Source organism: Bombina bombina, chromosome 5, assembly GCF_027579735.1.
Source record: "Bombina bombina isolate aBomBom1 chromosome 5, aBomBom1.pri, whole genome shotgun sequence".
NCBI classification, from domain to species: domain Eukaryota; kingdom Metazoa; phylum Chordata; class Amphibia; order Anura; family Bombinatoridae; genus Bombina; species Bombina bombina.
In genome coordinates this window covers 541,831,907-541,854,576 of record NC_069503.1, presented here as the reverse complement: position 1 = coordinate 541,854,576, position 22,670 = coordinate 541,831,907, and the positions used below count along the sequence as shown (strand labels likewise).

The 22,670-nt window shown below is 37.2% G+C and overlaps 2 protein-coding genes across 2 annotated transcripts in view; one reads left to right on the top strand and one right to left on the bottom strand.

The window, feature by feature from the left end:
• FYCO1 (FYVE and coiled-coil domain autophagy adaptor 1) overlaps positions 1 to 22,670 on the bottom strand; it is a 439,711-nt gene that overhangs the window by 66,648 nt on the left and 350,393 nt on the right. The window lies entirely within an intron of this gene.
• Positions 16,396 to 18,538, top strand: CXCR6 (C-X-C motif chemokine receptor 6). The gene is made up of 2 exons (XM_053714490.1): positions 16,396 to 16,445; positions 17,292 to 18,538. The coding sequence occupies exon 2, from the start codon at positions 17,298 to 17,300 to the stop codon at positions 18,285 to 18,287; it is 990 nt and encodes a 329-aa protein (XP_053570465.1). The 5' UTR covers positions 16,396 to 16,445; positions 17,292 to 17,297; the 3' UTR covers positions 18,288 to 18,538.

Sequence of the window (22,670 nt, the reverse complement as noted above, 5' to 3'; positions counted from 1 at the left end):
CAAATGGAAAAGCAACAAATTGGTAACGCTTGTCTAGAAAAGAGAATCTCAGGAACTGATAATGATCTGAATGACTATTAAAAAATAGAGAACAAAAAACTGGCTGAGTGTTTATAAACTTAGGAATTACAAAAGGTATGGGTAACCTTGGTGCTGCCCCTAGTGGTTATACTTAAGCCAAGGGTAAGGAAGAGAAGGGACAGAAAGAGGGGTTTATAGCACTCACATTCCTATTGTAGTTACACCCTGTATCTAAACAGTGGATAGAGTAATAATGATGGTTAATAAAAACAATTAAAGTTTATTCAGTTAATTAAAATACTGGAAGGGTCCACACATTCCCCCAGACACTATACAGTGCAAAGATAGATAATGGAGTAAAAACACACAAAGAAGCTAAGCCAATAAACGTACCAAAGCCCTGGGGTATATGCCCCCCTGTATTCCTGGCCGATAACTGGATACTTCGGCTTCAGGTGACAGGAGCAGAACCCCAAGGCAGAGAATTGGTATGAGTGGCTAGATAAAAAGAGAGATAGAATCCCTAAGTTACGAGGGACCTAATGGGTTCAGGGAACCCCAAACAAACGCGTTTCGGCCGTGGAGCCGGCCTTTCTCAATGTTTAATGTAAAAAATTATCATGATAATTTTTTACATTAAACATTGAGAAAGTCTGGCTCCACGGCCGAAACGCATTTGTTTGGGGTTCCCTGAACCCATTAGGTCCCTCGTAACTTAGGGATTCTATCTCTCTTTTTATCTAGCCACTCGTACCAATTCTCTGCCTTGGGGTTCTGCTCCTGTCACCTGAAGCCGAAGTATCCAGTTATCAGCCAGGAATACAGGGGGGCATATACCCCAGGGCTTTGGTACGTTTATTGGCTTAGCTTCTTTGTGTGTTTTTACTCCATTATCTATCTTTGCACTGTATAGTGTCTGGGGGAATGTGTGGTCCCCTCCAGTATTTTAATTAACCAAATAAACTTTAATTGTTTTTATTACCCAGCATCATTACTCTATCCACTGTTTAGATACAGGGTGTAACTACAATAGGAATGTGAGTGCTATAAACCCCTCTTTCTGTCCCTTCTCTTCCTTACCCTTGGCTTAAATGATCTGAATGAATCAGAATATGAAGGTATACATCCTGCAATCCATTGTGGACCTAAAATGTCCTTGCTGAATAAAAGGCAGAACAGTCCTAAAAGTCACCATTTGAAAATTGGTACTCTTATATAACGATTCAAAATTTTCAGATCCAGAATTGGTCTGAATGAAATTTCCTTCTTTCGGACAATGAATAAATTTGAATAAAACCCCAGACCTAGTTCCTGAAAAGGAACTTCCATGACTACCCCTGAAACTCCAGGTCTGAAACACACTTCAGGAAAGCCTGAGCTTTAACTGCATTTGCTGGGATGCGTGAGAGAAAAAAATCTTCTCACAGAAGGATTTACTCAGAATCCTATTTGAAACCCCTGAGAGACAATACTCTGAAACCATTAATTATGAACCGATTTATCCAAACATTCTTGAAAAAAACCTTAATCTGCCCCCTACCAGCTGAGGCTGGAATGAGAGTTGCACCTTCATGCGGACTTAGGGGCTGGCTTTTGGATTCTTAAATGGTTTGGATTTATTCCATTTAATGAAGGTTTCCAATTGGAAACAGATTCCATAGGGAAGGATTAGGTTTTTGTTCCTTATTAAATAAAAAGAACGAAAACGATTATAAGCTTTATATTTACCCTTAGGTCTCCTATTATCTTGGAAAGAAAGAGATAGCAATCTTGACTTAAAAAGTCATAGCAGCATTCCAAGATTTAAGCCTCGAAACTCTTCTAGCTAAAAATAGCTAAAGACATAGATCTAACATCAATCTTGATATCAAAAACTGGCATCAGAACTGATTAGTATGTTGCAGTAAGCGAACAATACTAAATAAATCAGAATCCAATTCTTGTTGCGCTAAATCTCCAACAAAAAAGTTGATGCAGCTGCAACATCAGCCAAAGAAATTGCAGGCCTGAGACGACCTGAATATAAATAAGCTTTCCTTAGATAAGGTACAATTTTCCAATCTAAAAGAACTTAAAGGGACACTGTACCCAAAATTTTTCTTTCGTGATTCAGATTGAGCATGAAATTTTAAGCAACTTTCTAATTTACTCCTATTATCAAATTTTCTTCATTCTCTTGGTATCTTTATTTGAAATGCAAGAATGTAAGTTTAGATGCCAGCCCATTTTTGGTGAACAACCTGGGTTGTCCTTGCTGATTGGTGGATAAATTCATCCACCAATAAAAAAGTGCTGTCCAGAGTACTGAAACAAAAAAAAGCTTAGATGCCTTCTTTTTCAAATAATGATAGCAAGAGAACGAAGAAAAATTGATAATAGGAGTAAATTAGAAAGTTGCTTAAAATTGCATGCTCTTTCTGAATTACAAAAGAAAAAAATTGGGTACAGTGTCCCTTTAAGTAATATCTTCCATAGGAATAGAGGTATGTTCAGCAAGAGTAGAAATGGCCCCATTAACTTGAGGATCTTTTCTCAAAACTCTATAGAAATTGCTGGTAAAAGGATACATTTTTTTAAACCTTGAAGAAGGAATAAAAGAAGTGTCCGGCAAATTCCATTCCTTAGAAATCATAACAGAAATAGCATCAGGAACAGGAAAAAACCTCTGGAGTAACCACAGGAGGTTTAGAAACAGAATTTACTAGTTCTAATGTCAAGAGGACTAGTTTCCACGATATCCAAAATAATTAACACTTCTTTAACAAAGAACGAAAATACTTCATTTTAAATAAATAAGTAGATTTGTTAGTGTCAATATCTGAGGAAAGATCTTCTGAATCAGATAGATCCTCATCAGAAGAGGATAATTCATTATGTTGTCGGTCATTTGAAATTTCATCAACCTTTTGAGAAGTTTTAAAAGACCTTATATTAATAAGAAGGCAGAATAGCAGACAAAGCCTTCTGAATAGAATCAGTTACAAATTCTTTAAATTTCATAGGTATAACATGTACATTAAAAGTTGAAGGAACAACAACAGGAAATGTACTATTTACTGATGGACACAATATCTGCATGTAAAAGTTTATCATAATAACCAATACAATGACATTCGGAAATATAATGCACTTAGCTTTAGTAGAACCGACATCAGGCAGCAAAGTTCCAACAGATACTTCTGAGACAGGATCAGATTGAGACATCTTGCAAAATATAAAATAAAAAACATTTAAAGCAAAATTTGTCAATTTCCTTATATGACAGTTTCAGGAATAGGACAAAAATGCAAATAGCATAGCCCTCTGACATAGAAAAAGGCAAGAGGCAAATAGCAATGGGGTATTACATTAATGAAAAAATTTGGTGCCAAGTATGACGCACAACGTAACTGAAAATGTTTTGGCGCCAACAATATCCGGAAATGACACACTTGCGTCACTAATGACGCAACCGTGTGTAAGGCCTCGGCGTCAACTACAACGCCGGAAATTACGAACTTGCGTCAACGGACGTACTTTTCGCGCCAAAAAATTCTCGCGTCAAAAATTACACAATAAAGTCTAGCATTTGGCGCACCCACGGGCCTAGTACTGCCCACAATTTGCAAGAAAAAAAGTAGTCAATTGAAAAAAAGACTAAACCCCAGGTAAGAAAAATATTTCTTAATATGTTTATTTTCCCTAAATATGAAACTGACAGTCTGCACAAGTAAATACATGAACCTGACTCATGGCAAATATAAGTACAATACATATATTTAGAACTTTATATAAAAGCATAAAGTGCCAAACCATAGCTGGGGTGTCTTAAGTAATAAAAAACATACTTACCAAAGACACCCATCCACATATAGCAGATAGCCAAACCAGTACTAAAACAGTTATCAGTAGAGGTAATGGTATATGAGAGTATATCGTCGATCTGAAAAGGGAGGTAGGAGATTAATCTCTACGACCGATAACAGAGAACCTATGAAATAGACCCCCGTTAGGGAAAATCATTGCATTCAATAGGTGATACTCCCTTCACATCCCTCTGACATTTCAACGTAGAAATCTTAGCACAAACTTTACTTCACCACCTCCATAGGAGGCAAAGTTTGTAAAAAACTGAATTGTGGGTGTGGTGAGGGGTGTATTTATAGGCATTTGAGGTTTGGGAAACTTTGCCCCTCCTGGTAGGATTGTATATCCCAAACGTCACTAGCTCATGGACTCTTGCCAATTACATGAAAGAAATGTAGTTTTGTTCTCCTCTACATCAATCATTTTCTGTTTATCCATTAACAAGTAATTACACTAAACTGGAAGTATCAATCATTATGACCCCACAGCTATTTTTTTCACTGTTTTTCTTTTGGAATAAGGTTACATAAAAATATCAGGGAACAAGTGATTACAGGAAAAAAATTTGAGCTGCAAAAAATATAACACTTTTTTGTCTTGGGTGCTGCTACTTTGTGTTGCTGATACGGAACAAGTTACTGAAATAAATTTTTCACTTTGGATAAAGCCTTTGACAAAGGGCTAAATAGTTGGGAATTTGAGAATGTTTTTTCTACCAGCAGGACAAACTCACCTCTGGGGGATCTCTTTTATGAAATGGAAGTTTTACAACTTAAAGAGACACGCCTTAAATTAGATAAATGGACTCTTGAACGGTATCATGGTCTAAAAATTATCCCACGAGGTTTGAGACTCAATAAATACCACACTTTTGAAGTCAGTGATCAAGACTTTATAAATGAATGGAATGATGTGTTACAAGATTTTTCTATCAGACTTCTTCTTTTGATAATTAAATATAAAACCAAAAAAACTGGCAGTGACAAGAGACAGGATTGTAGAACTCCAAGTAAATCTGGATGCACACACTGAAGATTCTACATATATAGAAATGGATGTGATATTGAAAACCACTGTGGAGGATGTAAAATCTGAGATTTTAAAAGTCAAACACAGCAAATACATTTGAGATTCAGAGGATTATAAGAGAGGCCAAGTCTTTGTGTGGAATAAAAAAGAGCAAGCTACCTACTATGGAAGAGATAATAGATACAGAGGAAGGAGAAACAGAGGTAGAGCGATATGAAGATCTGGAGCACAGAGAGACTATTCAAAAGAAAATGATGGGAGAGATTACAGTAATAGTAACACCTATATAAAAAACTAAAAAGTGAGCTTTTCTGACACTGAAGCGGAGTCTGGTGATGATGACTTTGAATCTAATTATGACTCAGAGGAAAACCCTGATAATTTGCATGGTGAAAGTTTATTCTGAGATCAAGAGGAGGTAGAGGTAAAGGCAGAGGACAAGCAAAAAGTCATGTAGATTTTACTACCACAAGTGATAATAGAGATAACTATAAGGAAAGTAGTCAGCAAATAGGCTCTATAAAAATTTATTATAGGGTAAGTGGTAGGAGAGGATATCAAAATCCTGCCAGTGAATACATGGTTAAGAGTGTAGGAAATATCAATAAGGAAATAGCAAATGAAGAAGAGGCCAACTCTATGCAGCAGGTTTTTCACCTGGACAGAGAAAGAAATGAAGGGGGGGGGGGGGTCAAAGAAGAGAACAGAGAGAACCTGTAGAGAAAAACAGATACCAGTTAAGAACCCAAAAGTAGACCTCACCTCAGAACATATTACTACACCACTAGGTAAGAAAGTTAATCTAGTAGGGAATGTAATTAACATTTCAGGGGAAGAGCTAACCTTAGAAGAATATAGATCTTTGAATCTAGGGTTGGAATTTGTACCAGGAAATTATTTCAAACTTTTTGATACACTGATTAACCTAAATAGGTTTATTAGGAGCTTAACTCTAAAACTGCATTATGGTGATGATATTACTCCTTCAGGTGTCCCAGAGGACATGTCTATACCCTAAGATAATGCAATTTCAAAGAAAGGAGATCTGCTGACTCAATAGTAAATGCTGGAAAAACTTGTTTTATTACAGTGATCCAAACAAGTCAAAGTACATAGGGTCACAATAAAGAACGCCTGACGCGTTTCGCGCATGCGTGGATGCGCTTCTTCGGAGGCTCCGAAGTATTTCTGAAATTGCATTACTGAAGAGGTGGGATATACCGCATATTGAACTGCTGTCCTCTCTGCCACACTCGCATTGGCTCCCGGGTTTGTTCCGTCACACTACTCACAGTGCACCTAGCGATGTCAAGGGATATACATGAGAAGCACCACGCTACCAGAGCGGATCTCTAAGCACGCCAAGGAGGACTCACAAGCTGCACCCCCACGGAAGGGTTTCATCACCAGTCCGAGGAGAAGTACAGCAGTGCGTTTAGGCACCCCACCAAGACAAGTGGAGGGTAAGAGTTTACGGACATCTCTACAATAACTGTACATGTTACATAGACTCTGTATTCTACACCCGTGACATCTAGGTTGGGAGCGGTATGCACTGCTACTTGATGTGTTTGAAAACACAAACCGGAAACAGCTGCCAGTGATTTATTTGAACTGTTCTTTACAGTCTAGTCCCCTACAGCACGGACTTTAGTGGGACTGCATTCCCCTGAGTTATTTGAGTGATACATTTACACTGGAATATCACCCTTTGGGAATTATTCTCTGAACACTTTTTCTGCTTTTTGAAATTATATACCCTAAGATAACACGGACAGTATTAATACCGTAGTGTTCCCTGTTCACGATTAATCTAATTTGGATTTTAATGATCTATGCTGTCTGAGGGATATGAATGATCTTCTGGAACTGGATGGAGAAAAGCAGGACATAAATGGTCTGACCCAAGATTCATCGTATGGTAATAGAATAACTCATACCTTTACTCCTAAATCGTCTTTTTACCCCATACAAAGCAGGGGCACAGTACTGGAGCTCTTTCATAAGACTGTAGAGAGAGAATTTACTGAGCTAAATAAAAGTTTGTTACTACAGAAACAAAACAAGGGTAGAAAACTTAAGTCAGTCATTACTGCCCTTAAAAACAGTTCTGATTTGGTGTACAAAAAAATCAGATAAAGGGGGAAGCGCAGTTGTGCTTAAGAGAGATGACTATGTTGCAGATGCCCTTAATCAGTTGGAAGATAGTAACACATATTTTAAGCTGTCAAGCTATCCCATGAATACATATCAGCAACAAGTGAGGTCAATGGTGGATGAGGGGGTGTAAAAAGGATTTTTGGATTTAAAAACAGACGATTATATGATGTTGAAATATCCAAGGATTCCCCTCTTTCACCATTTACCGAAAATACACAAATCCCTTGATAATATAAAAGATAGACCGATAGTGTCAGGGATCGGCTCTCTCTTGGAACCTCTCTTGGAGTGGGTGGATTCGGTGATCCAGCCACTGGTGAGAAACCTAGGAAGTTATTTGAGAGATACCAAGCATCTTCTAAGTGTGCTTGAAGATATTCAATGGATGGCTCACGGTGGATGTAGTATCACTGTACTCCACCATACCCCACGAGTATGGCATCACTGCTATAGATAGTTTACTGAGCACCACTACAGCTCTTTCTAATGACCAAAGAGAATATGTGCTATTGGTTATACGTTACCTCCTTGAACATAATTTCTTTTCCATTGAAGGGAGTTTTTATCTCCAGAGATGTAGCATGGCGATGGGGGCAAAATTTGCCCCATCCTATGCCAACCTATTTTTAGGTTGGTGGGAAGCCATGTACATCTTTGGAGATAGGTACCCTTTTAGGTCATGTATTAAGATTTACAAAAGATTCATAGATTACTTGATTTTTATATGGACAGGTAGTAGAGAGGAGGCTTTATTATTCGTAGATTATCTGAATAATAATTCTGTGAATTTGAAATTCACTATGGAATTTGACCAAAGTAAGATTAGCTACTTGGATGTATCCCTTATTGGAATAAATAACTAAAATTGAGAGTCAACTATATAGAAAGCCAATTTCTAAGAATACTTTGTTGCATGCAACTTGCAATCACCTGTCACATGTTCCCTTTGTGATTGCGAAGGGGCAGTTCTTATATAGGAGTGAATGTGAACTGCTCACTCAGCAACTTAGAGAGAGATGCTATTCAAACAGAGTGACAAAAAGGGCAATAATGCAAGCTGACTCGTATACAAGGCAAAACTTGTTAATGGATAAACAGAAAATGATTGATGTAGAGAAGAACAAAACTACATTTGTAACAAATTTCAGCAATCAATATTCCAAAGTGTGTGGAATAGTTAGGAAACATCTACCAATTCTATTGAAAGACAACAAACTCAAACAACATGTCAAACAGGGCTGTAGGTATTCATATAGGAGAGGAGTAACGTTAGGGAACATTCTTTCCCCTACACAACTTCCACAAAAGGTTGTAAGTTCAGGAAGCTCTTGGTTAATACACTATGGAACCTTCAGATGCGGGAATAATAGGTGTAAGGCCTGTGATTTTATTCAGGTAACAAATACATTTGCCTCTTATATCAAGGGTAAGGAATACACCACTTTACAGTGTATCAATTGCTCTATAAACTATGTGGTGTATCTGGTTTCCTGTACGTGTTGTAAGATTCAATATGTGGGCCTCACCACTAGAGAGATGAGGTCCAGGATTAGAAAGCATTTAAACAATATTGAGAATGGGAAAGAATGCTCAGCCTTGGCTACCCATTTTATCACAGAACATGGTAAAAATGTGAATTTTTTTCAGGTGGCAAGCTATAGAGAGAGTACTTCTCCCAAAGAGAGGTGTAGACAGAACCAAGATCCTATACCGTAGAGAGGCTTTTTGAATCTTCTTATTACAGATGCGTATTCCAAAAGGCTTTAACTCCACTTTTGACCTTATAAATCAATGGGAATGATCTAGATATATACAGTTTTACTGATTTTGAACTGTTATACAGTTATACATGCACTGCAATTTTACATCAATTGTAACTAATCTATAGAACTGGTTTAGAGTCCACCATTGCTAAGTATGTAAGCTGTAATTATATTATTATTAGGTCCCCTTAAGGTAGGATAATGCCTATTTGGTAGTAGGATCTTGACATTGTAGAGAGAAAAAAATGGTTAGACAAAAGCCAGAAATAAATCAATTAGATACTGGTTAAATACATATTATATTTGCCATGGAGTAAAATTTACTATTAAAATGAATTTTCCCAACATGTTCTGTAGGGGGAATACATATAAGTACATATGTGTGGACAAATAGGATCCGTAACCTAGATAAATTATTAGGATTATAAAAAGGGCTGTTGTATTTACATTTTTAAGTGATATAGTATAATTTGCATAAAAACCATTAATTGTTGGAAGATTTTTTTTATAGCTAGAATAAGTATTTTATTTTATTGTACTGCTCTGAAATTTGTATAAGTACAGAGAAATGATATGCAAATTGATTCTATTTTGTATATGATATATAGTATGAATTTTCAGGCTTCTTGCATTAATAAGCCCAACATAAGTACTAATACAGTATGTTTATTTGTTCTTGTTTTTATTGCATAAAGCAACTATGGGTACTGTGCCCCGAAAATTCTAAAAATTGTATAAAGCAACACTTGGTAACCTTTATTAAGATGACACCATCATCGTTGTAATCTTTTATAATGTGTTTGTATCTTTAACTGAGTATACTAGTGACAGTATCTGCCTTGATTGTAGGGATCTTATTGAATGAGGCTAACACGCGTTACTCACCTTTAAAAGGAAGAGGAAGGCATAGTGATGTTAACTATGATTACGGGGGAAACCCGAAACGCGCCAGTGACGTCACTCGGGCCGAGGTTGTAGCCTAGGTTTTTAATATAGCAGTAGCTGCTTACTTGCTTGTGGTCTTTTGTACATTTTTATATTTTTTTTAATAAAGTAACCCCCTTTTTTACATGCACCAGTTTGAGTCAGACTGGGTTTTTGTTGCGTTTGCTATGAACTGTTGTCCATCCTTGGAAATTTGCAGCTTTACTGGGAATCCCCACCTGTAGTTAATGGCTTTATCTCTCAATATTCTGGTGTAAGTTTGGTAATGTCGGCGAAGCTGCAGAGTATGTGGAGAGAGGCCTTGGAAGATCTGTATGTTTGCATACTGTTCTGGCAGTGCCTTGTCTCTAGTAAGCGCTCTGAGGAGTTTCTCCCTGAAAGTATAATAATGGAGACGTGCAATAATGTCCCTGGGCCTATCCCCATCCGCAGCATGCGATCGCAGGGCCCAATGTACCCTGTCTATCAGCATCTCCTTTTCAATATTAGGGCCTAGTATAGCCACAAACATCTCTTCTAGGTAACTCTCTAGTTCTTGAGGGGGTATAGTTTCAGGCATGCCTTTAATACGGATATTGTTGCGGCGGGTTCTATGCTCCAAGGCCACCAATTTGACTTCCAAGTCTGTAATTTGTTCCACAAAGCCCTGAGAGTAGCTAAACAGATTAAAGTGTTTAATCATCAGGTCTTCCTGCTTGCGCTCTAGAGCATCCGTAAGCTCGCCTATGGTTGCAATGTCTCTTTTAAGGTCTGAATGGCCCCTTTCAAATTTCCTAGAGAGAGAGTCATAGTGAGAAGCTAATAACGACTTTATAGAGTGCATTAAATTGTTTGTGAGATGATCCGATTGCGACAAGCGGCCAGAGGCCTGTGTTAGCGCCGCTCCAATGAGTGTTTCAGTTAGACTGCTTGTGTCAGAACCCTCATCTTCCGAACCAGCCTGGTTTCCTATGGCCGACTTGTTAAAAATATCTTCTACCATGCCTTTTGGAGTAGTATGTTGGGTTTACTTTCTCTTAAATGCTTGGGGCATCTTGTGTTTCTGTATAGTAGTCAACATGTAAAAGTCAAGAGTATATCACAGTGTATTACGGCTTCTGAATGACTGACTGGGGCTTGGGCATGGAGTTATGTTTTACATGCCGGCGGTCATCATCTATTTAAGTTTTGAATTTGATGATAATGGGCCAGCTGTAGTAGTCCTCTCTCATAGGGACATACCCATGAAGGGCGATAAAAGGGCAGGGTAGTTGGCGTATATCCACTAGGGACATGTAAAACAGGAGGGGTGAGAGGGGACTGACAACTTTGTATTGAGCCTTGTATCTTGCCGGGCATGCGCCGGGGTCAACCAAGTTTTCTTTGCCTAGCTTGAAGTGTTGGGATATAAGAAAAGTCGGTATAGAGGACCTTAATCCTTAAATCTTATGGAATCCAACTTCCCACAAAGCAGGCTAGAGTGGGGTTTGGGTAAAGGGCAAGAGCTAATTAGCCTATTTACGTATGCCTGGAGGGCTGAAGCAGGGATCAATATTTCACTCAGAATATGCTTGGGGGTGAACCTAAGGGAGATCCTAATGTAGTTAGTAGACATCTGAGCTGGTTTGTAGGTAGGAAGGGGGAGTTGTTGTGAGGGTATGCCCTGTAGACTTATTGGCTCTAGCTACCACTTCTGCCGGTGAAGGCCTAAGATGGCATCTTTTCGCGCCATTTATATAATGTTGGAGGCCTGCCTTGGGCTGGGTGTCGTGAGCCGTAATTTGGTCCATATAAAGTCTCTCACAGTGGGACCTCTGTTAGCGATGGGCGTCAGTCTAAGGCAGGGTTCTTCAAACCATGGGTTGGACCCATTACTGGGTCGCAACACCATTTTTACTGGGTCGGGACTTGAGTGTGTGTTGTATGAGAATGTGGGTTGTATGAGAGTGTGTATTGTGAGTGTGTGCTGTGTGTTTATATGCGAGTGTGGCGTGTGTGTGTGTTATGAGTGTGTTTTATGTTTGTGTTATATGAGAGTGTCAGAATTTTACTCACTTTTCCAAAAATTGCAGCTATTTTGTTGTATATTTGAGAAATTTTCAGTCCAAGCATAAAAATAGCGTTGTGAAGGTATGTGGTATCATGGCACTGGGTCTTGGCGAAAACAGTTTGAAGAACCCTGGTCTAAGGGATGCTACTTTGCTGCTCTCCCTTTATATTACGTACCACTTCAGCAGCAGAGTTTTGAGGCCAAGGGAGGTCCCAACAGTCAGATGCGCTTGCGGCCATTTTTTTACCGTTAGCTTTTAGCAAATCCAAGTCCGGAGCAGAGCCCCGACCCTCTGGACCAGGAATCAGGAGGGTTTATATTGTTTTTGTGCGAGTTAGTTGCGGAGCTCCACACAATTGCGACTACACACTCTGAGAGTTAACCTCCGCCCCCATGCTATTGTCTTTTTATTGTGCATCTGTGGATTGTGCAATTCTACTAATGGTCCTTTAATATAAATGGTATACATGCACAAGATTCAATGCCGGCCTAGAATAGCTAGTTAAGCGAGTGAAGGCTAAGGAGTCTATTTATATATGTGCGGACAGACATGATCCGCTATAGCGAACTATGTCCGCCGCACATCGATAAATGCTGACAGCATACACTATCGGCATTTATCATTGCACCAGCAGTTCTTGTGAACTGCTGATGCAATACCGCCCCCTGCAGATTTGTAGCCAATCGGCCGCTAGCAGGGGGTGTCAATCAGCCCGATCGTACATGATCGGGCGGATTGCTATACGCTGCTTCAGAGGCGGCGTATGAGTTTAGGAGCAGGATCGAATGATCGCTTAGTGTAATAACTAAGATTTGTATGCAGGCACCTATAGTGCTATTGGGAGTAACTGTCCCTAGGCAAATACTGCATAAAATCTTCAGCTGTGCAGCAGCCTCCGATGGATAGAGATGCAGCGACTCATTGTTTATTGCGGGAACGTACCCCATATGTGAGCTCCGTGTATCTTCAACTTCTGGTCACGTGATGAGTGCTTGGCCTATCAGAATGGTTCTTTTGCCAATACAATGCTTTGTATTCTTTGTAAGTTAAAGTTGGATTCTTGAATACTAATACTGTTACTTTGGATTCAGAGAGTACAATGTTCGTAATGAGCGTCCCAGCAAGCCAGATGTGAGATTCTTGCTGGCATAAAGCTCACTCTAGTGAGGAAAATATGACTAATAATCAAACCTTAGGGGTATAAGAGGCCCACAACAGAGATTATTCATATGCTTTTGTTTGTGATCACACAAAACAAAAAATTAACCTGTCCTGCTCTTATATGTCCCAGTGTATAAATAATGAGTAACAATCTTGCGATGATAAAGGAATGGTTTGTAATCTAAATTAAGGTATAGGAGCGCCACAACAGGAATTACTCATATAGACAATATAGGTACATTAAAATGCGTGGAGGGTAGCATGATTAACAGTGACAGGGAGAAGGCTGAGGTACTAAAGCAGATTTTTTCTTCAGTATATACAAGAGAGGAACTAATGGAGGATACTTTGGAACAAAATAGAACATGCCAGCCCATACCATTAACTGGGTTATGTATAGAGGATATCAGGAACCAATTGGATAATATTAAGGTAAATAAAACTCCAGACCCAGATGGAATACACCCAAGGGTGTTAAGGGAATTTAGCACTGTTATAGACAAACCTCTACTCTTAATTTTTCAAGACTCATTATCCTCAGGCATGGTACCCCAGTAAAGCTGATGTGGTGCCGCTCTTCAAAAAGTGAAGCAGGGATGATCCAGGAAGCTATAGACCAGTTAGTCTGACATCAATAGTGGGGAAGATATTTGAAGGGATTATAAGGGATTATATTGACGAGCATATTCGTGTAAACAGGATTATGAGTTCTAATCAGCATGGTTTTATGACAAATAGATCATGTCAAACTAATCTAATTAGATTCTATGAGGAAGTAAGTAAAATATAGATAAAGGGGAATCAGTTGATGTGATATACTTAGATTTTGCAAAGGCATTTGATACAGTGTCACATGAGAGATTAATGCACAAAATTAAGGGACTCGGAATAGCTGAAAATGTTAGCTCATGGATAAATTACTGGATAAAAGATAGGGAGCAATGAGTAGTAGTAAATGGATCATACTCAGATTGGACAAAGGTAATCAGTGGAGTTCCCAAGGGATCAGTATTTGGGCACTGTTCTTTTTATAAATGACTTGGAGCAAGGATTAAATAGCGACATCTCTATTTTTGCAGATGATACTAAGTTAAAGGGACACTGAAGCCACATTTTTTCTATCATGATTCAGATAGAGTATGCAATTTTAAGCAACTTTCTAATTTACTCCTATTATCAAATTCTTTTCATTCTCTTTGTATCTTTATTTGAAATGCAAGAATGTAAGTTTAGATGCCGGACCATTTTTGGTGAACACACTGTGTTGTTCTTGCTGATTGGTGGGTAAATTCACCTACCAATAAACAAGTGCTTTCCATGGTCTGAACCAAAAAATAGCTTAGGTGCCTTTTTTTTCAAATAAAGAAAGCAAGAGAACGAAGAAAAAATGATAATAGGAGTAAATTAGAAAGTTGTTTAAAATTGCATGCTCTATCTGAATCATGAAAGAAAAATTTTTGGTTCAGTATCCCTTTAACCCCTTAACGACCGAGGACGTGCAGGGTACGTCCTCAAAAAAAAGGCAGTTAACGCCTGAGGACGTACCCTGCACGTCCTCGGTGTGGAAAGCAGCTGGAAGCAATCCTGCTCGCTTCCAGCTGCTTTCCGGTTATTGCAGTGATGCCTCGATATTGAGGCATCCTGCAATAACCATTTTTAGCCATCCGATGTAGAGAGAGCCACTCTGTGGCCCTCTCTGCACCGGACATTAACGGTTAAGTTCGTTGGTGTGTGGGAGCGCCGGTGTGGGAGGCGGGTGGCGGCCATCGATGGCCCTGGATGATGCGGAGGTGGGCGGGATCATTTCACCGCAAAAATGTAAAAATAGCCTTGGTCCCAAACAGACAGAAAATGGAAAAGTGCTGTGGTCATTAAGGGGTTAAGTAAGGTCATTAGGTCAGAGCAGGATGAACTTTCGTTACAAAGGGATCTGCAAAAATTAGTATGGACAGGTAAATGGAAAATGAGATTTAATACGGGAAAATGCATTTTGGAAGTAAAAATAAGCAGGCAACGTATTATCGTATTATTTAAATGGTACAAGACTTAGCCAAACAGAGGAGGAAAGAGATTTGGGAGTAGTAATAGCTAACAAGCTAAAGATTGGTGCACAATGCAGTCCTTCAAAGACTAATAAGAAACTAGCATGTATTAAAAGAGGCATTGATTCAAGGGAGGAAAGCATAATTATGTTACTATATAAATCCCTGGTAAGACATCACTTTGAGTATGGTGTGCAGTTCTGGGGACCGATTGCAAAAAAAAGATATTGCAGAACTAGAAAAAGTTCAGAGAAGGGCCACAAAGCTAATAAGGGGATTGGAGAATTAAAGCTATGAGGAGAGGCTAGCCAAACTGGGTCTGTTTTCTGTAAAAAAAAAAGGCGCTTGAGAGGTGACATGATTACTTTATATAAATATATTCAAGGCTCATATACAGAGATGGCAGAAGCTCTGTTTATTCCAGGAAAATTGTTTGTGACAAGAGGTCACAATTTAAGGTTGGAGGAAAGGAGATTTAATCTCCTGCAACGGAAATGTTTTTCACTGTAAGAGCAATAAAATTGTGGAACTCATTACCAAAGGAGGTAGTGAATGCCAATACCCTAGATACATTTAAAAATGGTTTGGATACATTTCTGTCTATAAACAAAATTCATAGATATGCTTGCTAGTATTAAATGGGTCACCTTTTAGTGGGATTATTTAAGCTTAACTGGAGCTTTTTGTAAGTATTTTAGATTTGTATAGGTTGAACTCGATGGACTTGGGTCTTTTTTCAACCTCATCTACTATGTTACTATGTTACATGGAAGTTATGTTCGTATATAACACAGAGCAAGAAGTGAACCTGTCCTGCTCTTATATGTCCCAAAATATAATAGAGTAAGCAACAGTCTGCATTTCAGCAGTTTGACCTGCTTTTATCAAGATATATACGAGCAGAACTATATGAGTAATTCCTATTGTGGCGCTCCTATACCTCCTATACCTATATCCTCTCTTATCATGCTTGAACAGGGATGAACAAAGACTGTGGTGAAACCAGATATTTGTGTTTAGTAAAGTGTTTTTGCTTTGTGACTGCTCAGAACTCCTACTCAAGTGACACCTCATAAGGTCTTATAAAGTGCTACATAATCATAAAACCTGATAAATGTAAAAAATATATATATATTTTGCATATTATAAACACAAAAGTAGACTAAATCAAATAAAACATTTGGCATTTTACCTCTCATAATCATCATCTGCACTATATTTTTTATCATACACACTATTGTTTTTCTCTTTTACATAAAAAGAACATTTACATACTAATGTTGAAATCAGCTAGAGGAAAGACCAAAACGTTTCCATCAGACAAGAAAAAAAAAAAAAAAAAAAAAAAAGGGTATAAAAGTGCTTGCTGAACGATAAGAAGACACACTGGGCTTCAATATTTTGCAGCAAGTCTGTCATTTCCTGCATATGACAATTGGTAGCTTAAGGTAAAATATATTTTAAAAAATATTGCAGAATGCCTTAAATATAATCTACTGATATTTACTAAGAGCTGTATATATGAACTGCATTGTATGATATATTACGCTAGTTATACAAATTATAGTTTTAAGTATTATTTGTTTAAATAATAAATAGTAGTAGCTAGATATACAAACTCAATGTTAGTAAGTATTTGCTTAGTTTTAAATATTTGCTAGGAGTAAATGCATTTATAATATATTGTTAAAGACCATAAAAATACATCCAAACGTTTAAAATGTATAATATTGCCATAATGAAGTTTCTTAGTCACAGATATTTTTTTTAAGCTTAAACAAGTGGTAATTGTGTGTCTTATTGTAGGGACATTAACATGGAAAGACTATACTGCATGTGAAACAGTACAATTTAAAGGGACCACTATGAGGTTTTTACAATAGTATCCACTATATAACCATCCCTAACTGGCCTCAGCAGATGACATAAGATAACCTACAGACTTTTTAACAGAGGGAAACCTAGATTACAACATGACAGTGCCCTTTATTTATGGTAATTAGAGGTTTTACATTTTCTTCTATTTTACAATCTCTTCCTTTTAAACAAGAGTATATTTTTAATACAACTTTAGTCTAATCTTTTTTTGAATAGATTATATCTAGTATTAATAAGTGTTTCATAGCCCTTTAAATATAAAAAACAATGGAGAAATGTTTTTAAAAACTTTCTTCTTTTAGATTCAGTGAATAAAACAACTGACTTTAATGTCCCTCTAATTTATACCTATGTTCGTATTAGTCAAACTCTCTAAATACAGATTATTTAATAATACAATCATTTTTGTTTTTTAGATCCCCATGGAAGACTACTCTTACTCCTATGATGAAGAAACAGAGCAACCAGTGTCACATCTGCGCCACACCTTTCTACCTGCCTTTTATTCCATCATTTGCATTTTTGGACTGTCAGGAAATTTGTTAACCATCATTATATATATCTTTTATGAGAAAAAGAAATCACTGACAGACATGTTTCTAATGAATCTGGCAATGGCAGATATGCTGTTTCTCTGCACGTTGCCATTCTTGGCATATCAGGCGGCCCGCAGCTGGATATTTGGTATTGCAATGTGTAAAATTATCCGCGGCATGTACAGAATAAATGTATACGCGTCAATGCTGACACTCACCTGCATCACTTTTGATAGGCTTGTTTCTATCACCTGTGCTACTAAGGCAAACAAATATCAACTGAATAAACATAAATGGGGTCCAGGAATCTGTACAACAATGTGGATAATTTCAGTTTTAATTGCAATACCGCAGTTTATATGTAAGGTTGATGAAGAACATTGTTTTGAACTCTATGACTCATATTATATGGAAGTAATGATGAATTCACTTCAGCTGAGCATCGGATTTTTTTTACCCCTGGTAGTAATGTTTTTCTGCTATACCCTTATTGTAAAAACCTTAATTAATGTAAGCAGATTTCAGAAACACAAATCATTGAAAATAATAATCATGGTAGTGTTGGCATTTGTTATTACTCAGATACCTTATAATGTCCTTCTCATTGCATTAGTGTCAAACAAGAATTATTTACATGACAAACATTTTAAGATGGCTCTAATTGTAACCGAAAGCATTGCTTATTTGCATGCATGCCTTAACCCTATTTTATATTTTTTTGTGGGTATAAAATTTAGAAAAAATTTCTGGAAAATCCTGAAAGATTTAAGATTGGCTAAACCACACATTGAAGGTACTGAAAATATTAGGACTACAGATGGGTATTCCAAAAATATTTCTAATTCAAACACAGAAGCTGTGAGTATCCAGTTATAAGATTATACTCTTGTAAAAATGTAAATATTACGTGCATTACTATTAAGTATTAGAGCACAGATCCCTTGATTCATTAAAAGTATTCTCCACTGAGTAAGTTCTACAATTTCTTGGTTTTACTATGCAGAAGTTTATAAAAATAAAATAAAAATAGAGTAGCACTCTAAATCAGAGTGAATCCCCACCAGAATAATAGACAAACAGGTTATTTTTTTTCTCCCCTACTACAGAGTGATTTGAATACTTTGTGAATCTAGGGCAGTGTTTTCATTACTTTATATAATAAGTTTGGCTGGATTGTCAATTAATATGTTATTAAAAATGCAAGAATTACTTTTTTTGCTATAAAAAATATAATAGTAACTATTTTGTCATAATGTACTTTTAATAATGTATAAATGTAAAAATACTGCACATAGGAAACATAATGTATAATAAAAGAGTTTTGCAGTGCTTGGATCTATAGCTATTTGTCTGGACTATGTCTTCCAATATATATACACACACACACATATTGTGTGTATATATGTATATGTGTGTGTGTTTATTATATATATATATATATATATATATATATATATATATATATATATATATATATATAAAAAAAAAATATTACATTTTGTCAATGTGTAATTTAGCTTTTTATGGTTGATATATACTTTGTTGAAATAGTTATTCAAAAATAAAAATACCACCAATGTAACCAATTAGAATTGAGAAAGGCTACCTAGCTTATATACTGGCTTACACATATGATTTAGAATTCTTCAGATGTTTCATTGTCATGAATTGTTTTTGTCATTCTGAGCTTAGATTTATTCAAAGAAAACTTTATTTTTAATATACCATTATACAGTGTGCTAGGATTTGTACATACCCAACGCAATTCCTGGTATGGGTTAACCATTCACCTCAGTTGGATATGGAGCATTAAAGGGACAGTCTACTTGAAAATTGTTATTGTTTAAAAAGATATATAGGGCTCGATTCATCAAGCGACGGAAATAGGAGTTAAGAAGCAGGGGTCTTAAGACCACTGCTCCTTAACTCGTCCACCTGCTCTGAGGCTGCGGACATCAATTAACCCAAACATATACGATCGGGTTGATTGACACACCCTGCTAGCGGCAGGGGGTGGCACTGCACAAGCAGTTCACCAGAACTGCTTGTGCAATGATAAATGCCAACAGCGTATGCTGTCAGCATTTATCAGTGTGCAGAGAACATGATCGCTACAGCAGATCACGTCCGTCCGGAACCATGATAAATCTACCCCATTATCCCTTTATTACCCATTCCACAGTTTTGCATAACCAACACTGTTATATTAATATACTTTTTACCTCTGTGATTACCTGTATTTATGTCCCTGCATACTGCCCCTTATCTCAGTGCTTTTTACAATCTTGCATTTTAGACAATTAGTGCTCGTTCTTGTAGTACCATTATTATTCTCCATGGGGGTGAGCACAATGTTATTTTTATGACACACATGAACTACCACTGCAAGATTTAAAAATCTAATAAAAAACACTGAGATAAGGGGTGGCCTGCAGGGGCTTAGAGACAGGCAAACCTAGAGGTTATAAAGTATATTAATATGGGTAGTAAAGGAATTATCTATCTTTTTAAACAATGATAAAACAAAACATGTAGACTGTCCTGACCACAATGATTTAACTCTGCCACCCTTGAGAGTCAATTAATAAATTTGGCCCAATGTGACTCAGTTGTGTATGGAACTCACTCTTCTCTTTGTTTAATGAATCTGCACATAATCTAATTTGCCACATACACCCAAGTTAGCATGCATTTTGTAGAAAATAGTCTAGTAGTGTGTTTGAGCCAACATCCTTAAAGATACAATTAATATACATATTACAACCAACAAGTGTTAAACATCTTTTTTTATACAGTTTCTATCTGATAGCGACAGTTCTTAAATGTAAAAAGCCCCCCATCTCAACAGGAAAGTATTAGTCCCCTAATAAAGCACAATAATTTCTGGTTACTTCTCAGGGGTGGTTCAACACATTGTGCTGCCTGAGTCCAAGAATTAAATAAATCTCTTAAATATCCATTCATTATAATCTAAATCCAACCACAGTACTGTATTACATCATCATAAAGGTAATATAGATACATAGCTATACACCAGAATATTTTTAGAAATACAGAGACCTCCAAACACATACTGACATGGAGACATAGCTGGGGATATGCCAAAGGCAGGCAATGGGCTGTCATGCCAAGGAATTACAGAAAACACACTGTAGTTTAGGGGTGCCCACACTTATTTTGTGTTGGGATCTACTTTTCAAATGACCAGCTCAACGAGATCTACCCACTAAAAATTGGCCGACTTCTAAGCTTACATTCCTGCTTTTTCAAATAAAGATACTAAGAGAATGAAGAAAAATTGGTAATTGGAGTAAATTAGAAAGTTGTTTAAATTTGCATGTTCTATATCTGAATCATGAAAAAAAAAGTGTGTTTCATATCCCTTTAAGGTTGCATGATTTAGCAACACATGGATGTGCAAAAGCATAAATATATAACAGATGAATCCTGAAGACAAAAGTAAAACTGACCTTAAAGGGACATTATACACTCATTTTTTCTTTGCATAAATGTTTTGTAGATAATCTATTTATATAGCCCATAAAGTTTTTTTTTTTAATTAATGTATAGTTTTGCTTATTTTTAAATAACATTGCTCTGATTTTCAGACTCCTAACCAAGCCCCAAAGTTTTATGTGAATACGCTCGACTACCTACTCCAGCTTGCTCCTGTTTGTGTAAAGGGTCTTTTCATATGCAAAAGAAGGGGGAGGGTCTTATTTGCCACTTGCAGTGGGCTTTCCAGCTACCTTTTCAACAGAGCCAAAGTGACAGCTTCTAAGTAAGTTTTTAAACAGTTTTATACTGGATTTTTATATCAGTATCTGTGCATCTTATTCTTTATAGTAGTGTCTATTACATGCAGTTATATGAAAATGAGTGTATACTGTCCCTTTAATTTGGATTAACAGGAGCAACTCCTTGTGCCATGTTACAAAACACTGCATTCAAATTACTGCCACTGACCCCCTTTACTTTGCACCACGGGCTTGGCCTGATATAACCCAGTGAGGCTTACACAAATAAATTTAAATAGCGAGCCATGTAGACCATTTCTTACCAGGTCAACACGTGCATTTTCCAGACGTCAATCAAATTTCTTCCTTTATCATAGCACAGCAGCCTCCGCCTTTACTTTTTCTATTTATTGACGCTTACCCGCCTCACTATATTATACCACCATATCCATTGGGAGAGTACTCACTCAACCATGCTTTTGATAGGCCAATTGTGTTGTCGCTCAAAAATCATCTACATTGATTGGTTGAAATCGATGTCCCTCAAGATCCAATCCTGTAGCACTTTTCCTGTCCGACCATCAGACTGTTTAATGACCCGCCCCTTCACACACTGCAGTAGATAAAGCGGTATCCCTAGCAACCATACTCTACTCACGCCCCAGTGTTGAGATCGCGTAACTTGACCAGATCATTTTGATCACACAACGCCTCTGCGATCTACTGGTAGCTCTCGATCTACCTATTGGGCACCCCTGCTGTAGCTGGTAAACTAATGGATTACAGTAAACGGGCATTGAGAAGGCACATTGAAGGATTACTGTGAACTGGTATTGAGAAAGATGGCACAATTATATTACTATAAACTGTTACAGAGAAGGCATACTGTAGTTGATACACTCAAGGAATACAGTAAAATTGATATATATATATAGATACAGTACTGTGCAAAAGTCTTAGGCCTCCATTAGATTTGTTGTTTTAGCAAAGTTTTAATGACCATCTATATATTTATTTTTTGGTCTCTTTTTTTAAGATACAAACAAAAAATACAGGATATATGTTCACAAAATATAAAAAAAGAAAAAAAAATCAAAACAAAATGGCTTCTTCAGGCCAGTATTTATTGTGACCTCCCTTGGCACTAAGCACATCTTGAACTCTTTTGGGGAGACTGTCCTGAAGTCTTCTGAAGTAATCTTCTGGTATATTATACCAGGCTTCTTTCAGCACCTCCCAGGGTTCTTCTTTAGATTTAGGTTGTCTTTTATTTCTTTCTCTTTCCAGGTGATCCCATACTACCGCTATAATATTTAGTTCTGGGCTCTGTAGTGGCCAGTCTATGACTGTCAGTGCTTTATCAACTGTTTTTCTCTCCAAATATAATTTCACTGCATTAGCATTGTGCTTGGGATCGTTATCGTGCTGGAAAATAAAACCATTCCCAATCAGGTGCTTTCCAGAAGGAATGGCATGATGAATTAAAACCTGTCTGTACTTTTCAGCATTCATGATCCCATGA

Excerpts from the sequence above, each read along its gene's own strand:
- CXCR6 (XM_053714490.1), top strand. The coding sequence starts at position 17,298 with ATGGAAGACTACTCTTACTCCTATGATGAAGAAACAGAGCAACCAGTG.